This window comes from Oncorhynchus nerka, linkage group LG18 (genome assembly GCF_034236695.1).
Source record: "Oncorhynchus nerka isolate Pitt River linkage group LG18, Oner_Uvic_2.0, whole genome shotgun sequence".
Lineage (NCBI taxonomy): Eukaryota > Metazoa > Chordata > Actinopteri > Salmoniformes > Salmonidae > Oncorhynchus > Oncorhynchus nerka.
In genome coordinates, this window is record NC_088413.1 from 53,090,601 (window position 1) to 53,112,084 (window position 21,484).

Below are 21,484 nucleotides of genomic sequence, written 5' to 3' on the forward strand. Positions count from 1 at the left end.
TCATCTTCAATCACTGTTCTCTGTCCCTGATCAGGCCTCCCTCTCTCTCTTCTGTGTGTGTGTGTGTGTGTGTGTGTGTGTGTGTGTGTGTGTGGCGCACGCTCGCGTGTCCAGGGCTGGATCCTGAGAAACACTTGGGGAAATCTCTGGCTGACATGGAGCCCTATCTAACTCAGGTCAGAGCATTACCTCACCAAGCTGGATCTGGCTTTGTTATATACTTATGTCACCTTGAATGAACTCACTAAAGAGTGGTCTGCTTTCAAACTGTTACTGCTTTCTTAGCAGCATTGAGTTTAATCTAAAGACTCAATATATGACCAACAGTGATGTTTTGGCTAGTGTTTCAAACATTTAGATTTAGAGTAAAGTGATGGCTTTTAGGCTGGATCTTAAAATGAAATGATTATGAACATGTTGTTTTTGTTGGACAGCTTTCTGAGAAGTATGGAGTCCATGTCTGTGGAGAAGGGGGCGAGTACGAGACATTTACTCTCGATTGTCCTCTGTTCAAGAAGAGACTTGTTATGTAAGTCCAGCATTGAAAGTTGTATCTTTCTTGAAATGAATGTACAGACAAGAAAGTATATAGTAATACTAGTTTTTTCCTCTTTCTGCAGTGATGCTATGGAGACAGTGATCCACTCTGCAGATGCCTTTGCTCCGGTTGGCTACCTGCACTTCAGCATGATGCACACAGAGGACAAGGTGAATGTAAGTCTTCCTTCTTGCAGAGTTAGGCTGTTTTTGTGTCGGCGTTTAGTCGTTTCAGTTGAAGATGTAAATGCAATTCAATGTTTTACTTTATAATATTAAGGATATGAACGTAAATACATTTGTCTTGCACACCATTGATACAGAAGTCACTCATAAACAAAATAAATAGAATCGAACAGTCCCTAACAGTTGCTTTTTTGATACGTGATAAGGATGGGAAGCACTGTGGGGCAGGGGAGAGATCAGCCTCTAGAGGGTCTCCCTCCCATCTCTCCACCGCTCTCTCCTCTGGCCCCACATGGCCTACTTTGACATCTGCAATATTCACTCCTGCCTGAAACTAGGCCTGGCTTGATAAACATGTCTGCTCAAATGAAGGCATTTAGGATTCCGGTAGCTGGTTAAGCGAACACGGTGGGGGGATGGAGGGATGGAGCGGAGTAAGGAATGGTAGAGGTGAGTAAAGGTGGGGGGATAGAGGGATGGGGGGATGGAGCGGAGTAAGGAATGGTAGAGGTGAGTAAAGGTGGGGGATAGAGGGATGGGGGATGGAGCGGAGTAAGGATTGGTAGATGTGAGTAAAGGTGGGGGGATGGAGCGGAGTAAGGAATGGTAGAGGTGAGTAAAGGTGGGGGATAGAGGGATGGGGGATGGAGCGGAGTAAGGAATGGTAGAGGTGAGTAAAGGTGGGGGATAGAGGGATGGGGGATGGAGCGGAGTAAGGAATGGTAGAGGTGAGTAAAGGTGGAGGGATGGGGGATGGAGCGGAGTAAGGAATGGTAGAGGTGAGTAAAGGTGGGGGGATAGAGGGATGGGGGGATGGAGCGGAGTAAGGAATGGTAGAGGTGAGTAAAGGTGGGGGGATAGAGGGATGGGGGGATGGAGCGGAGTAAGGAATGGTAGAGGTGAGTAAAGGTGGGGGGATAAAGTCATAGGGATAATGCCCTGGCTTTCTGCACATTGACTGTATGTACCCATGCAACACACTGGATCGACTCATGTCATTTTTCACCTTTGCATAGTTGTTCTCGTTGGTTTCCTTCTGGCTGCCTCTGGTCTGGTAGGGTAGAAGAGGACCAAGAAGTGTATGTATCCTTAGATTTGGTCAACCTAGGTCTACACAGTTAACTATGATGTCAGATAAGGTTGTGTGTAACACAACAGCCCCTCCGTTGAACAGTATTACAGTGGTCTGGTCTGGTCGCCACTAATTATCTTAGAGGATTGGAGCCTACAACCAGTGACTAAGAGAAAGGTGGGAAACTAAATAAAAGCCACAAGCTTAGTAAACAACAGCATCTTTGTCAGTTACTCTATGCATTGTATTTGTAATAAAGAAAACCATTAAAGAATGGTGAGCGAAAGAACCAACTTGGAACAAAGAGGATGAGAGTTGTATCTCGTAGAGGAGAGGAGCTGTACGAGCTGCATTAATCTGTGTGTATGTTTGTGTGTGAGGGGGAACACAGGGGGTTCACAGGGGTCACACGGGTGGGAGCGGCCCCTAGCAGGCCAGTGCTCCAGGGTATGGTTTTTGTGTGTGTTTGTGTGTGTTATTATGGACAGAAATCATACCCTTCAACCCCGGTGACCCTCCAGCTTCCATCCTCCATACCTACAGCTATGTATTTTCTAACCCCCCCCCCCACACACACACACACACATCCCCACAACCCCCCTGGGTCGCTGTTTGAGGGAATAGCAGGGAGATTCCCTGGGCCTGGGACTCAGGGGAGAGGAGAACCTGCCCTCATGCTGCAGTCCAAAGCTCTTTCCATCAGGGTGACAGATCAGCCCTGACACCAGCACTAGAGGACTAGAGGAGACGGCACTGAGGCGGGCGGTGGGTAACACAGGGGGTGGGGACATTACGGCCCTCCATCATTTGCCCCTCAGTTTTCCCTCCCTGTGTAGGCAGCAACCGAGAGGGGCTGCAGTATAATTAATTTGATTATCATATGGCCAAATGCAGCTGACAGCAGGAAGGTGGGGGTGAAGGGGGAGGGGGGATTAGTTGCTAAGAACATTTGAAATATGTATTTAAATGTTTTACGCCCTGGTGGAATTTGGCAGGTAATATGTACGCCGTTGAGAATGCTAATGTTTTTTTTTTATTTAAGAAGAGGGTATGGAGGCAAAGTTGTAAATAAACAAATGAATAAAACACCAGTGTGGTGAAACCCAAAGCATGTCAAAGCAAAGCTAGGAGTCAAGAAGAGTGACAGCCGGCATGATTGAATTTACAGTATCAGAAAATCCATCCGCCTGCCGCCCCTCCCTGCTTGGTGTAATTCATGAATATGTTAGCATGTTGTTTCATATTCATTCACCTTGAAGTTATTTGTGGCTAGGCCCTCGTCAGAAACATAGTGACATACATAGCCTAGCCTGTGTAGTGGCGGCTTATTGAAAAAACAAATTGTGCTCTGTTTGGTTGTTTGCGCTGGTTGTGTGTAGTTATGTGATTTTGGGGCTGTGTCTGTTTGGCTTGATGTATCCCCTGCTGGTGTTTTACTGCAGGGCCCGGTGGCGAGTGCTTTGCCCCTCGGTAGTTGTCCTTGCCAGAGTGTCATTGAAAAGATGACTGAGGAGGCTGATCAAGCTGAAGACATCCAGGAAGAATTTACATCAAATGGCGACCTTACTTGTCATCGGGGCCGTGGTGAGGCGCGTGCGTGTGTGCGCGTGCGTGTGTGTGCGTGCTCTGTGTTATGTGGCCAGTGTCATTATGCTAGCTTTTTTGAGTGATCACTTGACAAGAGCTGTCGTTCTAAGAGCATACATTTATGACTGTTTAGGAATGACATTTTTTATTACGGTCCATACTGTCCATAATTCTGAATGAACTATTACTTAGCTGTCGTATACATATGATTTTGCTGTTAAAAATACTCTTCATATCTTCCAAAACATATCTCTCCCTCCAGACTTCCCATCCTGCTCACCTAAAAGCTCCAGGGGCTACCAGTGGATCTCAGGCATCACCGGGCTTCACAGCCCAGACCCAGGGATCCAGAGTCAGACCAATACAGCATTCACTCTGCTACAAGGTGCAGTTCAGTACAGCAAAACAGGGGGGAAAGTATACTGACTGCAAACTAGTTTGTAACTCTGATGCTGCAAACTAGTGCATCACAAGTTCAAAAAACAGACTTGTAAAACGTTCCCAAGGCTACTTGAAAATTCTTTAGGTTCTCAGGAACTCTAGTGATAAGTCACAAACTCAGACTAATGCCCTAACCCTAAATAATCTATGTTCGCTTCAATCAAATAATCATTTAGAACTATTGAGGGAAGAGAAGGTTCGGGACTGCTTTTACTAGAGGTGATATCAGGAATATAGAATGTATTAAGTGGTTGGTGCTTGGGATAGTGTAGTGGTTGGTGCTTGGGATATTTGAGTGGTTGGTGCTTGGGATATTGGAGTGGTTGGTGCTTGGGATATTGGAGGGGTTGGTGCTTGGGATAGTGGAGTGGTTGGTGCTTGGGATATTGGAGTGGTTGGTGCTTGGGATATTGGAGGGGTTGGTGCTTGGGATAGTGGAGTGGTTGGTGCTTGGGATATTGGAGTGGTTGGTGCTTGGGATATTGGAGGGGTTGGTGCTTGGGATATTGGAGTGGTTGGTGCTTGGGATAGTGGAGTGGTTGGTGCTTGGGATATTGGAGTGGTTGGTGCTTGGGATATTGGAGTGGTTGGTGCTTGGGATAGTGGAGTGGTTGGTGCTTGGGATATTGGAGTGTTTGGTGCTTGGGATATTGGAGTGTTTGGTGCTTGGGATATTGGAGTGGTTGGTGCTTGGGATATTGGAGTGGTGGACAGTGCTCTGTAACCCCTTTGCGAGGTTTAACCCTCAAACCAGACAATTGAGAAAACGAAGGGGGAAAACTCCTTTGTTCCCAGGACACCTTTCTTTCTCCTTGTTGTGTTAGCAAAATGCACTTGAAGAGGAGCGGCAGGCTGGGCCTGAGCAAAAAGCAGGGGAGCGATCAGCTCTGTATTCACAAATGCTCTTTTTAAGTTTGGGAGGCAAAGCGTTAAAGAGGCCCACGTGTCAGCTGCTTTGTCCATCACAGGGACGGAACGGACAGACAATTGAAATGAACCCAGAGCGGAGCACACCCCGCTCCTCTTCAAACAGACACTCACTCTCACACACTTACACAGGCACGCTGTGTGGGTTAGCTCTTTTTCGCCCTGCAGAACTTTTTCTAAAAGTGCACACTTTAATGGTGCATCTGAATTGGGGGGGGGGAAGGGTAGAAAGATGAAAAGCATATTTAATCGTGGTACGCGGCTGAACAGCCTTCAGAGCGCAGAGACAATATTAAAGGAGTTAATATTTAATGGAGAACCTCTTTGTATGAGGGCGAAGTGTGTGAAGTACTCCGAGATGCCAGCGTCGGCAAAGGAAAACAAACTTGATGCCAAATCATATTATATGGGGGAGAAAGGCCTTGCTTCAAGCCCCCTGCCTTCCCTGTGCTCTTTAAGGGAGATGTGTACAATGCATGGGATGGAAAAAAAACATGACTCTCAGAACTATGTCAAGGTAAACATAGCTCAATGTGCATTCCCAAGTATCACCACAATCATTTAGCAACCTAAACAGGTTGTGTTCTCCCTACAATGACAAATATTTGTGTGTGTATCTGTAATCGGTGTCTTTGTCCTGTGTAGCTGAGCTGGAGAGGAGAGGCTGGCAGCTGAAGCATATTGTTCTGGTTCACCTGTATGTGAGGAACATGGAGGACTTCATTTCACTCAACAAAGTCTACACCACCCACTTTGGCGCAAACCCCCCTGCCAGGTACCATAATGGACCAGTAGGCTGCCTCTATATTGTCTAGAGAGGTTTCCCCTCCCTGTCTCCTACCTCATATTAATGTTATTTACACACACCTTTCCTGCGTTCTTAGATCAGAGCAGATGATGGACCGGGGATAAGGAGAAGAGCATACAGACTATTTAGCACCCTTAGACTGACCCCTCACCCAAAAAGCAGAGGCAATCACATATCGTCACTAAATCCTTCACTGTCAGTAAACAGTTGATGAGTATACAGGTCATATCATCAGGCTCTGTTCATTCATGTCCTCCCCTCATCTTTATCCCTCCCTCCACCTCTCAAGGGTGTGTGTCCAGGCACCTCTACCTGCCGGTCAGCTCCTCCAGATGGACTGTCTGCTCCACGACTGGCCCCCGGAGCCACAGGAGGCCCAGCAGGAGGCTACCTTTCACCACAGAGAGGCTCTTCATGTCCAGAGCCTGTCCCACTGGGCTCCCGCCAACATCGGGCCCTACAGCCAGGCCCTCAGGGTAAGAGACCCCTACGGGAGGGGAGATGGAGGGGAGGGTGGTGGGATGGATGGCTGGGTTGGGTCTTTTAGATTCCAAGGAACTTAGTAGAAACATAGAGGGGGTGTGGTGGTTGGTTTGGGGATATATGTGTGCCTCTTTAGATTTATACTGGGGACTAACAAGCATCAATAGGTTAGGGGGGAGACTGATGTCTAAGTGGCTAGATGGGGAAAGACAGTCTTGTGTTTCTAGGGGCTTACAAGGAGCAGAGTGGTGCATAGAGAACTCTCAGTGAAAGACAAATCGATAAGAATGGTTGATCATTCCAGGGATCATTATAACTAGCTACAACTTTGTTGTTTGAGTCTGACGAGGAACTAGAAACAAATACATAGCCTTTGAAATCCGACTAGGATACAAAGCTGTGATTTCACTGAAGTTTGTAGTCTGAGAGTGTGTATTTGTCTGCACTTTTGTAAAGTTTGGAGAATGTAGCCTTGTGTATGTGGGTGTGTGTATACGCGTGTCTATCTACATCCGCATTCGTGTGTGAAGTTTGTAGGATGGAAGTTTTTTTTCTTATTGTTTAAACACACCGACTCAGCTCAACAGGAGAGAACACAGGAAGTGAGTGTATCCGTGGTTGCGTGGGCGGCTGGTGCTGTCTGTTTACCCACTCTGTACTGGGGATTACACTTGTCAAGTTACTGTCAACAAGGAAAGTGTCCATCTCATCCACAACGACCTTGATCTCCCATCCAAAACCTCCGATGAGTAAGAACACGTGTGTATGGATGGATGGTTGAGGTAGAACCGTTGAGTGTTGGGGATAACTTACAGAGTAATGATATCATGCTGTGCACACTGTTGTTGATCTCATAGAAGGATAAGAAGGTTCAGACATTTTAGGGGATCAATAAAGTTATAGCTGTTATTATTGACATGAATAATTCAAGCCTCAGATTGTTAAATGAGCCTTGGATAAGCATGTAGTGCAGGATGTGTATTCTTTTATCCTACTCTAATACTATGCTCAGAGCCTACGCTTGTACCGTAGACCCTTAGTGACATACAAACTAACAGTTACATGTCGTTTCGCCTTTAAACAACAGAAGCAGTTGTCTCTCTTAATGTGATTATTCCTGATCATTCAAAATCCAAAGCAATTTCCCCAGAAAACAATGAAATCGGATTTGTTTGCACTGAACTCTGTAGAATGATCCCAAAGACATTAGCTTGTCTCTCAGCCTGCTGACTCTACCTCCATGCTATACTGGTTCAAATAGAACACAAATATATGAACAACATTTATTTATTTTTAAATTTAACGTTTATTTAACTCTGCAAGTCAGTTAAGAACAAATTCTTATTTACAATGACGGTCTACCCCGGCCGAACCCGGACGACGCTGGGCCAAAATGGGGAAAAAGAGAAGCGGTCTGAATACTTTTGAATGCACTTTAGACTGACAGAGGAGAGGCAGTCTGAGACCAAAACCACCTCCCTCAACCCCCCTCTATCCCACTTTAGGAGATAATGAGTGGGATCCTATTAAAGAAAGGGGGAGGGGAAGAACAGCTCAAATGATATTAAATATTCTGTGGTCTTAATTATTTCCCCTGAAGAAGTTGTCAGTTTGATGTAACAGTCACACAGAGAGAAATGATTCAAGTTTAATTTAGGAGTGATTGCATTGTCTTGCTTTATGGCAATACGTTGTTTGGTGAAGTCTATTGTTTGAGGTTTTGGGCCTGTTGTTAAATCACTTCCATGTGGCTGTTGAGACCCACTGAATAAGGCAGTAGGCTGAAATTGCCAGTTTGAGGGTTTTAACTGACAATGACAGTAGGCTGAATATGGCAGTAGGCTGAAATGGCCAGTTTGAGGGTTTGCACTGACAATGACAGTAGGCTGAATATGGCAGTAGGCTGAAATGGCCAGTTTGAGGGTTTGCACTGACAATGACAGTAGGCTGAATATGGCAGAATGCTAAAGTGGCCAGTGTGAGGGACAGCACATGGCTCCTGACAGGCCTGGCACACTGGGCATGCTGGATCTGACTAGGACTGGGAGCAGGACTGGTGGTAGACCAGAGCGTGTCACGGGAAGAAACGCTTGACGTGGTGGCGTGTGATAGATGTTGGACCGCTCTGTCTGTCTGTCTGTCTGCTCCACTTTCTCTCTCCCTAATCTCAGACTAACAGTTGATATCATCTGGCAATCTGACAGATCCCTATCTGCGCTGCTGATGTACAGAATATGTTAACCTTTATGATGCCGTCGCGGCAGGCCCTTTGGGTGTGTTTTGGTTACCATCGTTAAGGTGAAATCAACCGGGAGGCTCACAAAGAAGGGACAATCATTTCATTTGTGGTTTGTTTATGCGTTTTCTGTTACACCCTTCATTAGTTTCTGCTTGGAGGTCATGTTTACATATTATTGGCAGTGATATAGGTAATGAGGGTTTTTCTTCAGGGGTGACACATTTGATTGTGGTCACTGCTCTGCCTTAAGATACAATACCAGAGGTCAGAGTTCCTCTTCCAACCAATTTGTTCCTGTTTTGGTATTTTGATGTTTATCAGTGATTTAATGCGAATTCTCTCCAGACTCATGCTTTGTCTACATTATTTGCATAATTGAATGATCCAAAATGCCCCTGTTGTATCACATCAATCACTGGTGTAAAAAAGAGCACTTCCAGCTTTAATAAAGAATATATCAAAGGAAACGTCTACGGTTTCAGCTTTTGAAACCACCCATGGTATTTACAACAACCATCATGTTATGCCAGGAAAACTTTCTGAAAACTGTCATAAAAACAGATATTACTCCGTTGTTGAGTCAAGTCACTCAGTATCACTCAGCTTCCACGACCACACTGTCCCATTATCATAATAATAATAGGAAAAAGTCCCATATTCTGTAGCATCCACGTCTTTGTAAAGAAAAACCCATTTGTACTCATAACAGATGATTAAGCTTGCGGGTTGCCAGACGGAGAAGATTGACCCTTCATTAACCAGCATGCTAGTTAACAGCAGGAGTCCCAAATGGAATTGGAAAGGAAAGGGGATACCTAGTCAGTTGCACAACTGAATGCATTCAACCAAATTTTATTCACACCTATTCGATTTAGTGCTGCCCATTCTATTCCCCACAATCACAATCCCTTTGGAGCAGCATTACAGGCACAAACACAGTGGTGCCAGATTTACTCCTGAGCTGCAGCAGCAGCATCAGTTGAATGGTTGTTAAACATATCCTCTTTCCTGTGTTAAGGTAAATGGAGCACCCCTGGGATATTTGGTGGGGTAATGATATTCACTGATCAAATTGTAGAAGAGCGTTTGGGGAGCTAGCGGGGTTAGCTTCAGGTTGCCAGGCCAACGCTCTGCTCACCGCTCACCCTTCCTTCACTCCCCTAATTGTGAGTGACATTCAATATTGCGGAAGCCTCTCGCGAGCCTGCAATAGGATTTGCATTGGATTTTGAAAATTGTGAAAGTGGACTCGGAAGCATGGAGGGGAAAGTGGACCTGACGTTGGCGCTTAGCGTCAAAGGGAGGAGCAGAAGCGTGGTGGGCCGTAGAATTTGAATAATCTTCTTAAGGGAGACTAAATGTGTTAAAACAATGAGCTGAGCTGAGGCTGACCCTCTTGTTGGGGAAGTTCACAGGTCAAGTTAGGCAGAATCTCCCACTTAGGCCTGTCTGTCCGCTCTCTGGTTCTATCTGAAGAGAACATAGGGAGGGATTCCCTCCTCTCATATAAAGATGAAGCACTATATGTGAGGGTTCTCTGATTGATGATTAGGGAGCCAATAGAGCTTCATGACTGACTGACTGACTGACTGACTGAGTTTCCGGTTGGGAGAGGGAGAAAAAAGAAAGCTTAGCTTTTGATCAATAGCCAATATTAAGCTAAGTGCTTTGTTTTATGGCAAGTTGTTCTTCCTCTGAATATTTCACAGCCATAAAGAGCTTACTTCCACACCTCATTGTCCCCCCCGCCCTTCTCTTCCGTCACCCCTCCCTCCCTCACCCCCCTCACCCAGTCCGCCAGCCAGTGGAGGCAACATGCACCTAAATTACCACAGGAGGGTAATTAGCTACTCTAAAAAGGAGGCATCTAGCTTCAGGGGGCCAGAAAGATCTATGCAAGTCAGACGTGTGTGCGTGTGTGCGTGTGCGCGTGCGTGTGAGGACAGGTGCACAGTATATACTGATTAATTTGAACGTTTAACTTCATTTTTAACACAACAAAAATAATCCCATAAAAAATGTGCACTCTTTGTGGAGGCCTCTTCCAGGGCCCCTAACGGCTCTCCCCTTCTCCATAATATACTAAAACACCCGCTTTCACCTAGCCTCCCTGTCATACTTTATGGATTTCTTCATAAACACGGCCTATACTTCATAAATGTCAACATTTTCGAGTCTATTAACATTACTTCGAAAGCGCTTGATAAAAGAGCAGGGCATGGGTGAAATAATGCACCAATAATACGGAGTAGCGCTGGAGGCTAGAACAGTAGGGGCGGCTCTCCAACGAGCGCTGGCAGACAATGCAGGAGATGTTATCAGCTCTAATAAAAGAACAAATGATCACTTCCAACCGAGGAGGAGAAGGGAGGAGGAGGCAAGGGGAAAAGGAGGGGGAGAGCGAGCGAAACAGTTGTCGAGTAATTGAGCTGATGAAAAATGAGCTTTGCTGCTAGAAGGGTTTGATCAGCCGAGAGATTGAAGATGAGGGTACTTTTCGTTCAGTCAGTGGCCACAGTTTCCTTGGAGGATGTTATACATGGATTTGTGTTGGAGCTGGAATTAGTTGACGTACGTCAAAATATGTTTTAGTTTTTTCCCTCAGTTGAATATCTGAGTCATAGAAAAAGTAATACGTTACTTTGTTTTGGAAGGTGGTGATTCACAATGGCTTTTTGGACTGACCGTTGTGGTCCCAAGTCCCAAGCGGGTCTAACTTCTTGTCTCGTCTCTGAACATCATCTGTGTACGTCTATACGGACTCACTCAGACCGTACTCATCTTGCCCAAACGTTGGGGTCAACTGTACACACTTGAGCTTGACAAACATACCACTCACCTTTCATACCCGATAAGGCCTTACCTGAATGGCATGTCGGTGGTATGCCCCAGAGCCTAGTATTACACACAGACTCACCAGTACAGGGTCAGGCATTGGCCTAATAATGATTCACCTATGACTAGCCATGGTTCTCATAGATGAGTGACAGGACAAGTACACTGGGTTCAAAACAGATAGTTACACACAGAGATGAACATGCATGCTCACACACAAACATTATGGGACACGTTGGCCCCTAGTGAGAGTGACTGAGCATCCGTACGTCTCTGTCCCTCTGTGAGTCACCAGAGTGGCTGAGGTAACTCTCCTGTCCCAGTAGCTGGCTGGCTAAAATTACAACCACCACACACTGCACTTGGGGGTCTGGTGGATTTAAGTGGAGAACAACAACAGGGTCTCCACCCCCTCCTTACCCTCGTCTTCCCTAAAACAAGCCCATTTAAGGAGACGGATATTTGCCCTGACACATGGTCTCTGCTCTGGACGTGGTCTCTGTGATGAGGACAGTGGTGGAATCAGAGGACGGGGGTTGGGCGTCTGTGTATATTTGTGTGCGCATGGATGAGTATGTGTGTGTATGTGTGAGGCAGTGATGTGCAGTGAGGTTGGTGGCTGGGTAGGCACCGGCTATTATCAAAGCCAGATTTACTCACAAATAAACCTTGGTGAAGTCTAAGTTCACCATACAACAGATAGCTTCAACAACCAGAGTGACATGTTGACATGCTGTTAACAGAAATTTGCACCAAATATAAATACCAATATAGCCAAGATACGCAAGCGATAGCCTCCGATGGCGGCATATTTCATTTAATATCTGATAAAATGACACACTGCTCATCTCAGCTCAGCCATAGGCCGATGTAGCATCCACAGTTACAACTGATGGGTGGCGCTATAAGACCACATTTCATCCGAATAATTTGAAACACAAGCTTAGCCTTTCACAATGGATTTACAATTCTTCCAATGTATGGCGCACACAAACCCACACAAACATAATAATATTATTATCTGAAATATTATTACACACATTTAATAAACAAGGTTCTAACTCAATTTCCATATCAACGATCGAAATGACTGAATGCAGTTCAAAATGTCAAAAAGTGTCTCATCAAAACTAAATTCTAGATCGATAAATCAAAAGCATTCAAAGGCATGTTGTCTATTCTTATGATTAAACAGTAGCCTAACATGAAATTGCTCAATTCCATTTAACCCTACCTTTACTTGTAAATTAAGTCAATTTGTCTGGTGAACCTCTCTGTGATAGTGCTGTAGAAGTCACAGCAGAACCCCATGGACAGTGCTGTAGAAGTCACAGCAGAACCCCATGGACAGTGCTGTAGAAGTCACAGCAGAACCCCATGGACAGTGCTGTAGAAGTCACAGCAGAACCCCATGGACAGTGCTGTAGAAGTCACAGCAGAACCCCATGGACAGTGCTGTAGAAGTCACAGCAGAACCCCATGGACAGTGCTGTAGAAGTCACAGCAGAACCCCATGGACAGTGCTGTAGAATTCACAGCAGAGCCCCATGGACAGTGCCCCATGGACAGTGCTGTAGAAGTCACAGCAGAACCCCATGGACAGTGCTGTAGAAGTCACAGCAGAACCCCATGGACAGTGCTGTAGAAGTCACAGCAGAACCCCATGGACAGTGCTGACCCCATGGACAGTGCTCACAGCAGAACCCCATGGACAGTGCTGTAGAAGTCACAGCAGAACCCCATGGACAGTGCTGTAGAAGTCACAGCAGAACCCCATGGACAGTGCTGTAGAAGTCACAGCAGAACCCCATGGACAGTGCTGTAGAAGTCACAGCAGAACCCCATGGACAGTGCTGTAGAAGTCACAGCAGAACCCCATGGACAGTGCTGTAGAAGTCACAGCAGAACCCCATGGACAGTGCTGTAGAAGTCACAGCAGAACCCCATGGACAGTGCTGTAGAAGTCACAGCAGAACCCCATGGACAGTGCTGTAGAAGTCACAGCAGAACCCCATGGACAGTGCTGTAGAAGTCACAGCAGAACCCCATGGACAGTGCTGTAGAAGTCACAGCAGAACCCCATGGACAGTGCTGTAGAAGTCACAGCAGGCCCATGGTCATGTGGGAGACGCATCCCCAAGGCCCCCTTCGATTCCATTTTCACACTGAAACAAAAAGTAATTCCCATTCTATCCACAAAGTAAAGTAAATGTCCAAAATGTGTAAAAGTCTGGGTAAAAAGTGACATTTCAGACAAGTGGACAGTCCAGTACTCACTGTTCGTCTGCCCGACAGCTAAAATAGTTTGAGGTGAAGTATGGTGTCCATTTCTCAGGTTGTTTTTGCTCGCTAGCATTGAGTTTGTTCAGTTCAAGGAATGCGAGCGACAAATGATGTAAACACGACCTAATGTACACAGCTTACCCCAGTCAATACCCAACATGTTAAGGCAATATGCAGGTGCAACACAGGAGGTTGGTGGCACCTTAATTGTGGAGAACGGGCTCGTGGTAATGACTGGAGCGGAATCACTGGAATGGTATCAAACACATCAACACGTGGTTTATAGGTGTTTGATGCCATTCCATCTGCTCCGTTCCGGATAAAGATTTAAAATGTCTGAAAAGGAACGCATGAATGCCTTGGCGAGGTTTTGATGCAGTTTCAGCAAAGAGAAAAACATTCGATAACAGAAAAGAATGACAATTTTGCATATTATTTTAATTCTTTATTTGGCTTTTCAGAACAGGATCTGATGAGGAGGCATTTGTACAAGGGTGTGAGGGGGTGAGTGGATAGTAGCAGGGCTGGGTGGGACTGAGATGGGGTCATTATTTATCCCCCCCACCACCATCACACACACACCCCTCCTCTCCCTGCTGTGACCCCATGGAGGCTGAGTGCCCGTGGCAGCAGTCATTTCCAGGAAGAAGAGGCTGTGTTAGGCAGGCAGCACTACCCTAGCCCACTCCAGCCTGCCTCGGCCACGTGGTTTGGGAGGCTGATATTAGCTAATATCGGCCCAGGACATGGGAAGGACTGGATCTGTCACAGTGCATTGGGCTCTCACTGTGTTGGGCCACTGTCACCCTCCTTTCTCTACCCATGACACACACAGACACAGACACAGAAACAGCCCCACACACACATGTCTTCATTAATGGGTCCTGCCTTGACAACTGATCCTGATTGGCTATGAACAACTCTTCATGTATTATTGGTGTCTGACTGGCTTGGTTCATGTAAACAAGCCGCGGAAAGGAGGGACAGGATAGCCACCCCCATCGCAGGCACACACATATACCACACTCACACACACACCTACACACACTGTATGAACAGAGGCATAGACCTCCACACACATATACCACACTCACACACACACCTACACACACTGTATGAACAGAGGCATAGACCTCCACACACATATACCACACTCACACACACACCTACACACACTGTATGAACAGAGGCATAGACCTCCACACACATATACCACACTCACACACACACTCACACACACACCTACACACACTGTATGAACAGAGGCATAGACCTCCACACACATATACCACACACACACACTCACACACATACCTACACACACTGTATGAACAGAGGCATAGACCTCCACACACATATACCACACTCACACACACACTCACACCTACACACACTGTATGAACAGAGGCATAGACCTCCACACACATATACCACACTCACACACATACCTACACACACTGTATGAACAGAGGCATAGACCTCCACACACATATACCACACTCACACACACACTCACACCTACACACACTGTATGAACAGAGGCATAGACCTCCACACACATATACCACACTCACACACACACACACTGTATGAACAGAGGCATAGACCTCCACACACATATACCACACTCACACACACCTACACACACTGTATGAACAAAGGCATAGACCTCCACACACATATACCACACTCACACACTCACACACACACCTACACACACTGTATGAACAGAGGCATAGACATCCACACACATATACCTCACACACTCACATACACACCTACACACACTGTATGAACAGAGGCATAGACCTCCACACACATATACCACACTCACACATCCATACACACACCTACACACACTGTATGAACAGAGGCATAGACCTCCACACACATGTGCACACACACACTCTAGCCACATGCCCCAGTGCAGTGACCCTTACACGCCCAGCCAGTCACTGGAGATCAGAGATGCTTTCTCTTCTGTAGTGGTTGGCCTTTTTCCCACTCCCCTGGTACAGTCAGTGAAACCATGTCTAGTGTTTGTTATTGGCTTAGAGAAGTGAACACAATTACTGATCTCCATTTCTATTTACTTATTAACTCCATTGAATTGAATAGAAAGTTCAGTGGATGAATATTAGGGGGAAAAAGGAAAATGAATACACATATTTAGCTGTCAGGACTCAGGATGTATGGATGTGATTTGACAGATTCATTTAAGGGCTTTAATGTCTGTAGGAGTGAGTGAGTATGCAGGTGTGTGTGTGTGCGTGTGTGCGTGTTTTCACTATAGTTGCTAGTTACCATAGTAATAGACTGGTCATACATCGTGCGTGTGTGAGAGTCTATGTACTCTTAGCTTTGTCACTGTTGATCAGTCTAAAGGAGGACATTAGGGAATAGACCAGCCATGTCACAAAAGATGTTTGATTAATGCTACGTAACAATGTCAAAGCCAGAGATGCATATTAAAACCCTCAATCCATTTTTACTATCCAATCACAAACACTGTTCCAAATATTGTTTTTCTTTGGTATGAAATTCCACGAGAATATCGTCCCCTTTTTTAGCATTGTAAAATGGGAGTGGCTCTGTTTTATTGTGTGGTATAAATAGCAGAGTAACAAAGGCATACATAAAAAGAAAAACGGCCAAGCTGTCCAGTCCCATCACTGTCTGAGGAATGGGAGATGTATGACCAGTCTATTACTATGGTAACTAGCAACTATATTCAGTGATGCCCGGGTGTGTTTATTCCCCCTGCAGAGACGAGTGGGCATAGCTTACAGGACTGGAGTGAACAGACACACAGACACAGACACACAGACACGCAGACACACACAGACAGACAGACAGACAGACAGACAGACAGACAGACAGACAGACAGACAGACGAAAAATGCTCCTTCTGAAGGTTAGAGTTTGGTAGACAGGTGCACACTCACTACAAGGTGGGTGCCAACATACAGTATAATATCTATATGGTTAAAAAATAAACACAAACCAACCTGGCTTAGCGTACATAGTTCCACACAGCACAATGCAGGCAGGCTACTTGAGTAGTACAATCTAGTCTAATAAAGGTTATCAGCCACAACACAGAACAGCCCAGCACTAGCCTACACACTGTGAATGTAGCTAATACACTATATATAAGCACACAGGAAGACAGGACAGCAGACAGAGTTGAATAGAGGTGCTGACAGAGAGATAAAGGGATACATCATACATAAGCGGAAAGAGCACAGTAGTAGTGTGCCCTACTAACAAGAATCATCACCTTGAGGTTAATATACTGCTTAGTGTGTGAGTTCCAGAATGCCACAACTGACTCTACACCGTTGTTTGTTTTATAGACTGTATATTTAGGTGGTATTGGTTATTTCTAGACGTTCTATGACTGTGTTGCTGCTATATTTAATTTTATATTTGTACTATATTCAAAGTGACAGTAAGTGCTTCTGGTGGAAAATGATTGTTAGGTTGTCGTCATCATACGACGGTGGATGAGCATCGCAGTTTTGTCTTCATTTATTAAGGTGATTTATTGATGGCACAGGGAAAAGTTAGCATTTATGTCCCATTTACTTCTGGACACTCACCTTTTCATGAATTTCACATTGAGGTGGTGGGTAACGGTACAAAGCCACGGTAACTTTTAACCTGGGTCACGAATTTTTCAACAGCCATTGCCATTTGAGTACACTTTACAGAGGTGTTGTGGATGAATTATAGACAGTTTCCTGTTTTAAGCAAGCGCTGCTTTACTGTGGACATATAGCCATGTTCGTCTTTTTCCAGATGTATTATTGATATGGTTGAATTTATTATGTAAGTATCTGTCACATACTATAGAATGTTAGTGGGCTTTTTGGGCTTTTAGGGGGAAAGAGAAAAGTACAAATAAGGTACTTTATGTTTGTTTTTTTATACAGTAATTGTTTGATTTTTAAGTCGAAACTTAGTAGTTCAATGTTTTATTCTATACATTATCAACAGCTTAAATAAAAAATAACTCGAATTTTATATATTAAATAGTATATCTAGTGGATACAGCATCTATTCAATTAAATATTCAGTCAAATGTATACTATAAAGCCAAGAAGGATAGAGGAACAAGTTTGACACTTTTTTTCAAAATAGAAACCGAAATTGACCTGAAGAATTTAATCAGATCCTGAATTTGTAACTGCAAGAAATATTGATACAGCATTTTGAACATAAAAAACATTCAAATTATTCCCAGAAAATGATTTCCTTTCTGACATTCCATTGACCTTAATTAATCCACCTTTCCTTCACTTGTATGGGATTTATTTTTTATCGTTAAAAACATTTTGTTGTTGACCATAACACATCTGAGAGGAGGTAGAATATATCTGTCAGTAACACACTGTATAAAGTGTAGGCCGACAGTGAGAATGCTTAGCCACATTCCCCTGCGACCACAGCCTTTTCCATGCAGTCATACTGCCATCTCTTGAAAGGAAAAGGAACTACCACAACCAATCCTCACTGGGACATTCTCTCTGCCTCTCCCTGTTTGTCTTTTATTCCTCTTGCCTGTATTTGTATTGATGTCTACTGTACTGCAGGTTGTCCACTCGCTTTAAGCAGAGGTCCTTTAGTGCAACCTTGGTGTGGCTGGACGCTATCTGCTACAGTAAATGATGGCTGGACAAGGCGATGCGGTAGGACTGGCCTCTGCCTCTCCAGACCAGCGCCTTTACCAATGAGACAGCCTCACGTGTCACCACAACTCACGGGGAGACAGAGTGGACATCACTCACTGTGTCACCCCCCCCCCCCCACCCCACACACACACACTCGCACACACACACTAATACACAACAACAACACACACACAAATGACATACATAGAACTGACTGATATTGACCAAATAAGATCATCCAAGTGATTTTCCAGATATAAGATGACATTTGAGTCTTGATTTCAGGTGCGCAGGTTAGGAGTTGACCAAGCTAGTCTTTTATTTTGACTGTGAATAAAAGGTAAATAAATCTAGCATGGGCCACTCTGTAAAAGACAGAAACAATGTGTGACTGAAAGAGGTGGTCACAGCTGGAAAGGGAGAATGAACGGGGGTTGAGGGTTGCAGTTTCAACATCATTCAATCAGACAAACATGCCCCTCAGCTGAAACAGCGAAACCCTTCCGATTCTCTCGAATTAGGGAGATTAGCGGGAAAACGCATAATGCGGGATGATGGAATTTGTCATAATTTGCATTGTCCTGGAATGATCCTGTTTGATAGAGCGACGCATCGAGGAGCTTGTCATGTCCCACGGGCAGGTCATAGAAGAAGCTTGGCAGAAATGATTTTTGAGATATGTGCATCAGTCGTAAAAGCCTCACAACCAATTTGTCAAAAAAATCTGAGGTCCGGACAGTTGAAGGCACCAGGGCATTTTGCTTTAACGCAAAAAGAAAACATGCTCTTCTATCACTTCAGCACACAACTCTGATGGTCTGGACTACCACACTCTTCATTAACATGTATCTTTTATCAGTTTGACTTTTTATATTTTACACGATTTTTTTAAATTTAAGATTTTATTTAAAAAAAATATTTGGGTTGAAGTAAATTTAAGATAAAACACAGCAATACGTCAATTCTAATATATTTATTTTTGTCAACAGAAATGTTCAAATTCTAAAATTCTAAATGATTTATTTATTTGCTCCTGTGTTGTGGCGCGTGGATGTGCGTGAGGAGGGTGTCTCCCACAATAACATAAAGCAGTCCCTTCTGACCTTGATAATACTCCACAACGAAGGCTACAGACAGACGAGTAATCAGCATAAAGTTGACCAGAGCCGACGTGACAGTGTTACTTCTCCACCCGGGCATCTCTGGAACGGGCATGTCGAGGGCAGACAGGCAGGCAGAATGGAAACGGCATAGTGAAAGCGAGAGAGGGGCCAATGTCACGTTTTGTCTTTATAGTGTCTTTTCACGATTCCTGATTATTTTCTTTCTCAAATATATGTTCTGGTAATAACTATTCTATTTTGAACATATGTCCGTAGGTCTTTTTTGTCTCCATATGCAATTCTGGACCAGAGAGGATGCTTGAGAGATCCCCCATGTTTGCCTTTCTTTGTGAGTTTCGTTTGGGCTATTTATGTCGCCGTTTAAGTAACACTGATGTTGTGTGACAGTTGAGCATACAAGGGTTAGGCTCAAACTAGAGCACAAACTGAAAAAAGGGACATGGAGGATTAATAAGATGAGGAAATTTTAAAAAATACAATTGAGTTTTCTTTCAGAAGAAGCCTTAATTAAGAGAGACTAGGATGGTGAAAGATACAAGAGAAGGAGAGAAAGGTTTTGGTTCTCCTGAACATGTTATATTTCTATAAATGAGGTGTCAGAAGCCCCAGAATCTCCTCAGGGCGTAGCACAACATGAGCCCATCTCTTATCATTTCTTATTCGGAGACGTGATGCGCTTTGAATGCACTAATGCTGAAAGAGCCCCACAGACTTGAAGCCAGTTGAAGATGGAATCACAGCACACAGACCTGACAAACTGACATCCACCGCGGAAGGATTAAACACTTATTCCGTATCAAATCCAAAAAGCAGAAATAATATATGCACTTAAATGCGTGGAATAAACTTCTTCCTTGATTCGCACAGTTACAACTATTTGCCAACCTTTAAATATTCAAGGAATTAAAAATACAGGAAATAGATGAAGAGTTTTGTGGCATGAAATAAGCATGTTCCTTTAGAGACTATGAGATTGTGAGGTTTAGAAGGGCGATTCGTTCTAATACAGTTGGATAGGTGTTATGACATGCCTTGCTCCAGTGTTCTAGTGATTGAGTCATTCAATATCCCCCCCTGCCTTCAGTCCAAAGTACTACATTTACCCATTTACTGTGGGCCCACTGTTAACAATGCTTCAAAGATTCAGAAGCAAACATAATTCTGTTACCAATTTCTACTCCCATTATTCTGCATTTAGTCATACACTGTTTACCCCTTTCATTTTGTGTTACGTGTTTCCTTCCTGCGTTAGCCAAAAGTTACAGCATATTCATTTGATTCATTTTGTACATTTGTATTATCATTCCCTTAGTTAAATTACGCACGAGGGCTCAATGGGAGATGTGAATGAGCATATCTGATAAGCAGGCCATGGAGCTGTTCCCCCTCACCCTGTCCTTGGACCAGGGAGAAAACCTGACTGTTTGTCAATACCAGGTCACTTTACCTGCACTGGTTGGTCTATACCCAGCCCTGCTAATGACACAGTTACTTTACAACACAGTTACTTTACAACACCAATGTAAATATAGCCTAGCACCCTAGCCTGTTCACGCCTTGGAGGTTTCTAACTAAAACGACAATTAAGAAGGCCTCTGACACGCTAGGCGTGTTACAAGAAGCAGTGAAGGCTTGAGAGCGGATGGATTCATCCATGCAACCGGTTCTAGTGTTCCAGTGTTCCAGCATTTGCATACGTGTTACTGTCTGGATCCTCGGGGCTCAGTGACCTTTTGACACGTCATTGGGTTTCTGAAAAATGATGGTGTTTAAGCCATGAAATAAAGGTTGATAAAGCATGAAGCCAAAACACAGATTCAATTAATGCTAAGCAGGCGGCGTGTGTCGCGGCGGCCTCCGACGTATCACACAGAGAGGATGTTTGTGTAGCTTGTAGGGAAAATAAGGTCTGAGACACATTTAGTGTTAAGCCAGACTAATAGGTTTTGTAACCCTGAGGTACGATATTCAAAACTCGGCTTGCGCGATAACTAAATATGCATTTTCAGTAAGACAGGACACAATTGAAATATCAGATTGAAAAACATAAGCTAGGTTGTACCTTTACCCGTTTAGGGTCAGGATATCTGCAATTGCAGTGAGAGGGAGTGGAGGCTTGGTATACCATTCACCACGAACACACCTTACTATTGATTTAACTGTGAAATATTTAATACCGCGTGTCCTTTTCTCACTGGGCCATTTAGACTCCTAAGGTTACCGTTTGAAAAATACTTGACTTGTTTATAGGAAGTTTAATGTAATATGCTATTGTTTGACCCTCATGAA

General features: G+C 44.4%; 1 protein-coding gene across 3 annotated transcripts in view; it reads left to right on the top strand.

Moving 5' to 3' along the window:
- dph6 (diphthamine biosynthesis 6) overlaps window positions 1-21,484 on the top strand; it is a 101,338-nt gene that overhangs the window by 54,738 nt on the left and 25,116 nt on the right. For 2 of the 3 annotated variants that reach the window (XM_029687876.2, XM_029687874.2), the window contains exons 6-12: window positions 115-176; window positions 435-529; window positions 621-714; window positions 3,238-3,379; window positions 3,645-3,767; window positions 5,396-5,525; window positions 5,848-6,034. In XM_029687876.2, coding sequence (XP_029543736.1) covers window positions 115-176; window positions 435-529; window positions 621-714; window positions 3,238-3,379; window positions 3,645-3,767; window positions 5,396-5,525; window positions 5,848-6,034 — 833 coding nt within the window. The remainder of the gene's footprint in view (window positions 1-114; window positions 177-434; window positions 530-620; window positions 715-3,237; window positions 3,380-3,644; window positions 3,768-5,395; window positions 5,526-5,847; window positions 6,035-21,484) is intronic. The other variant, XM_029687875.2, reaches the window with a different exon arrangement.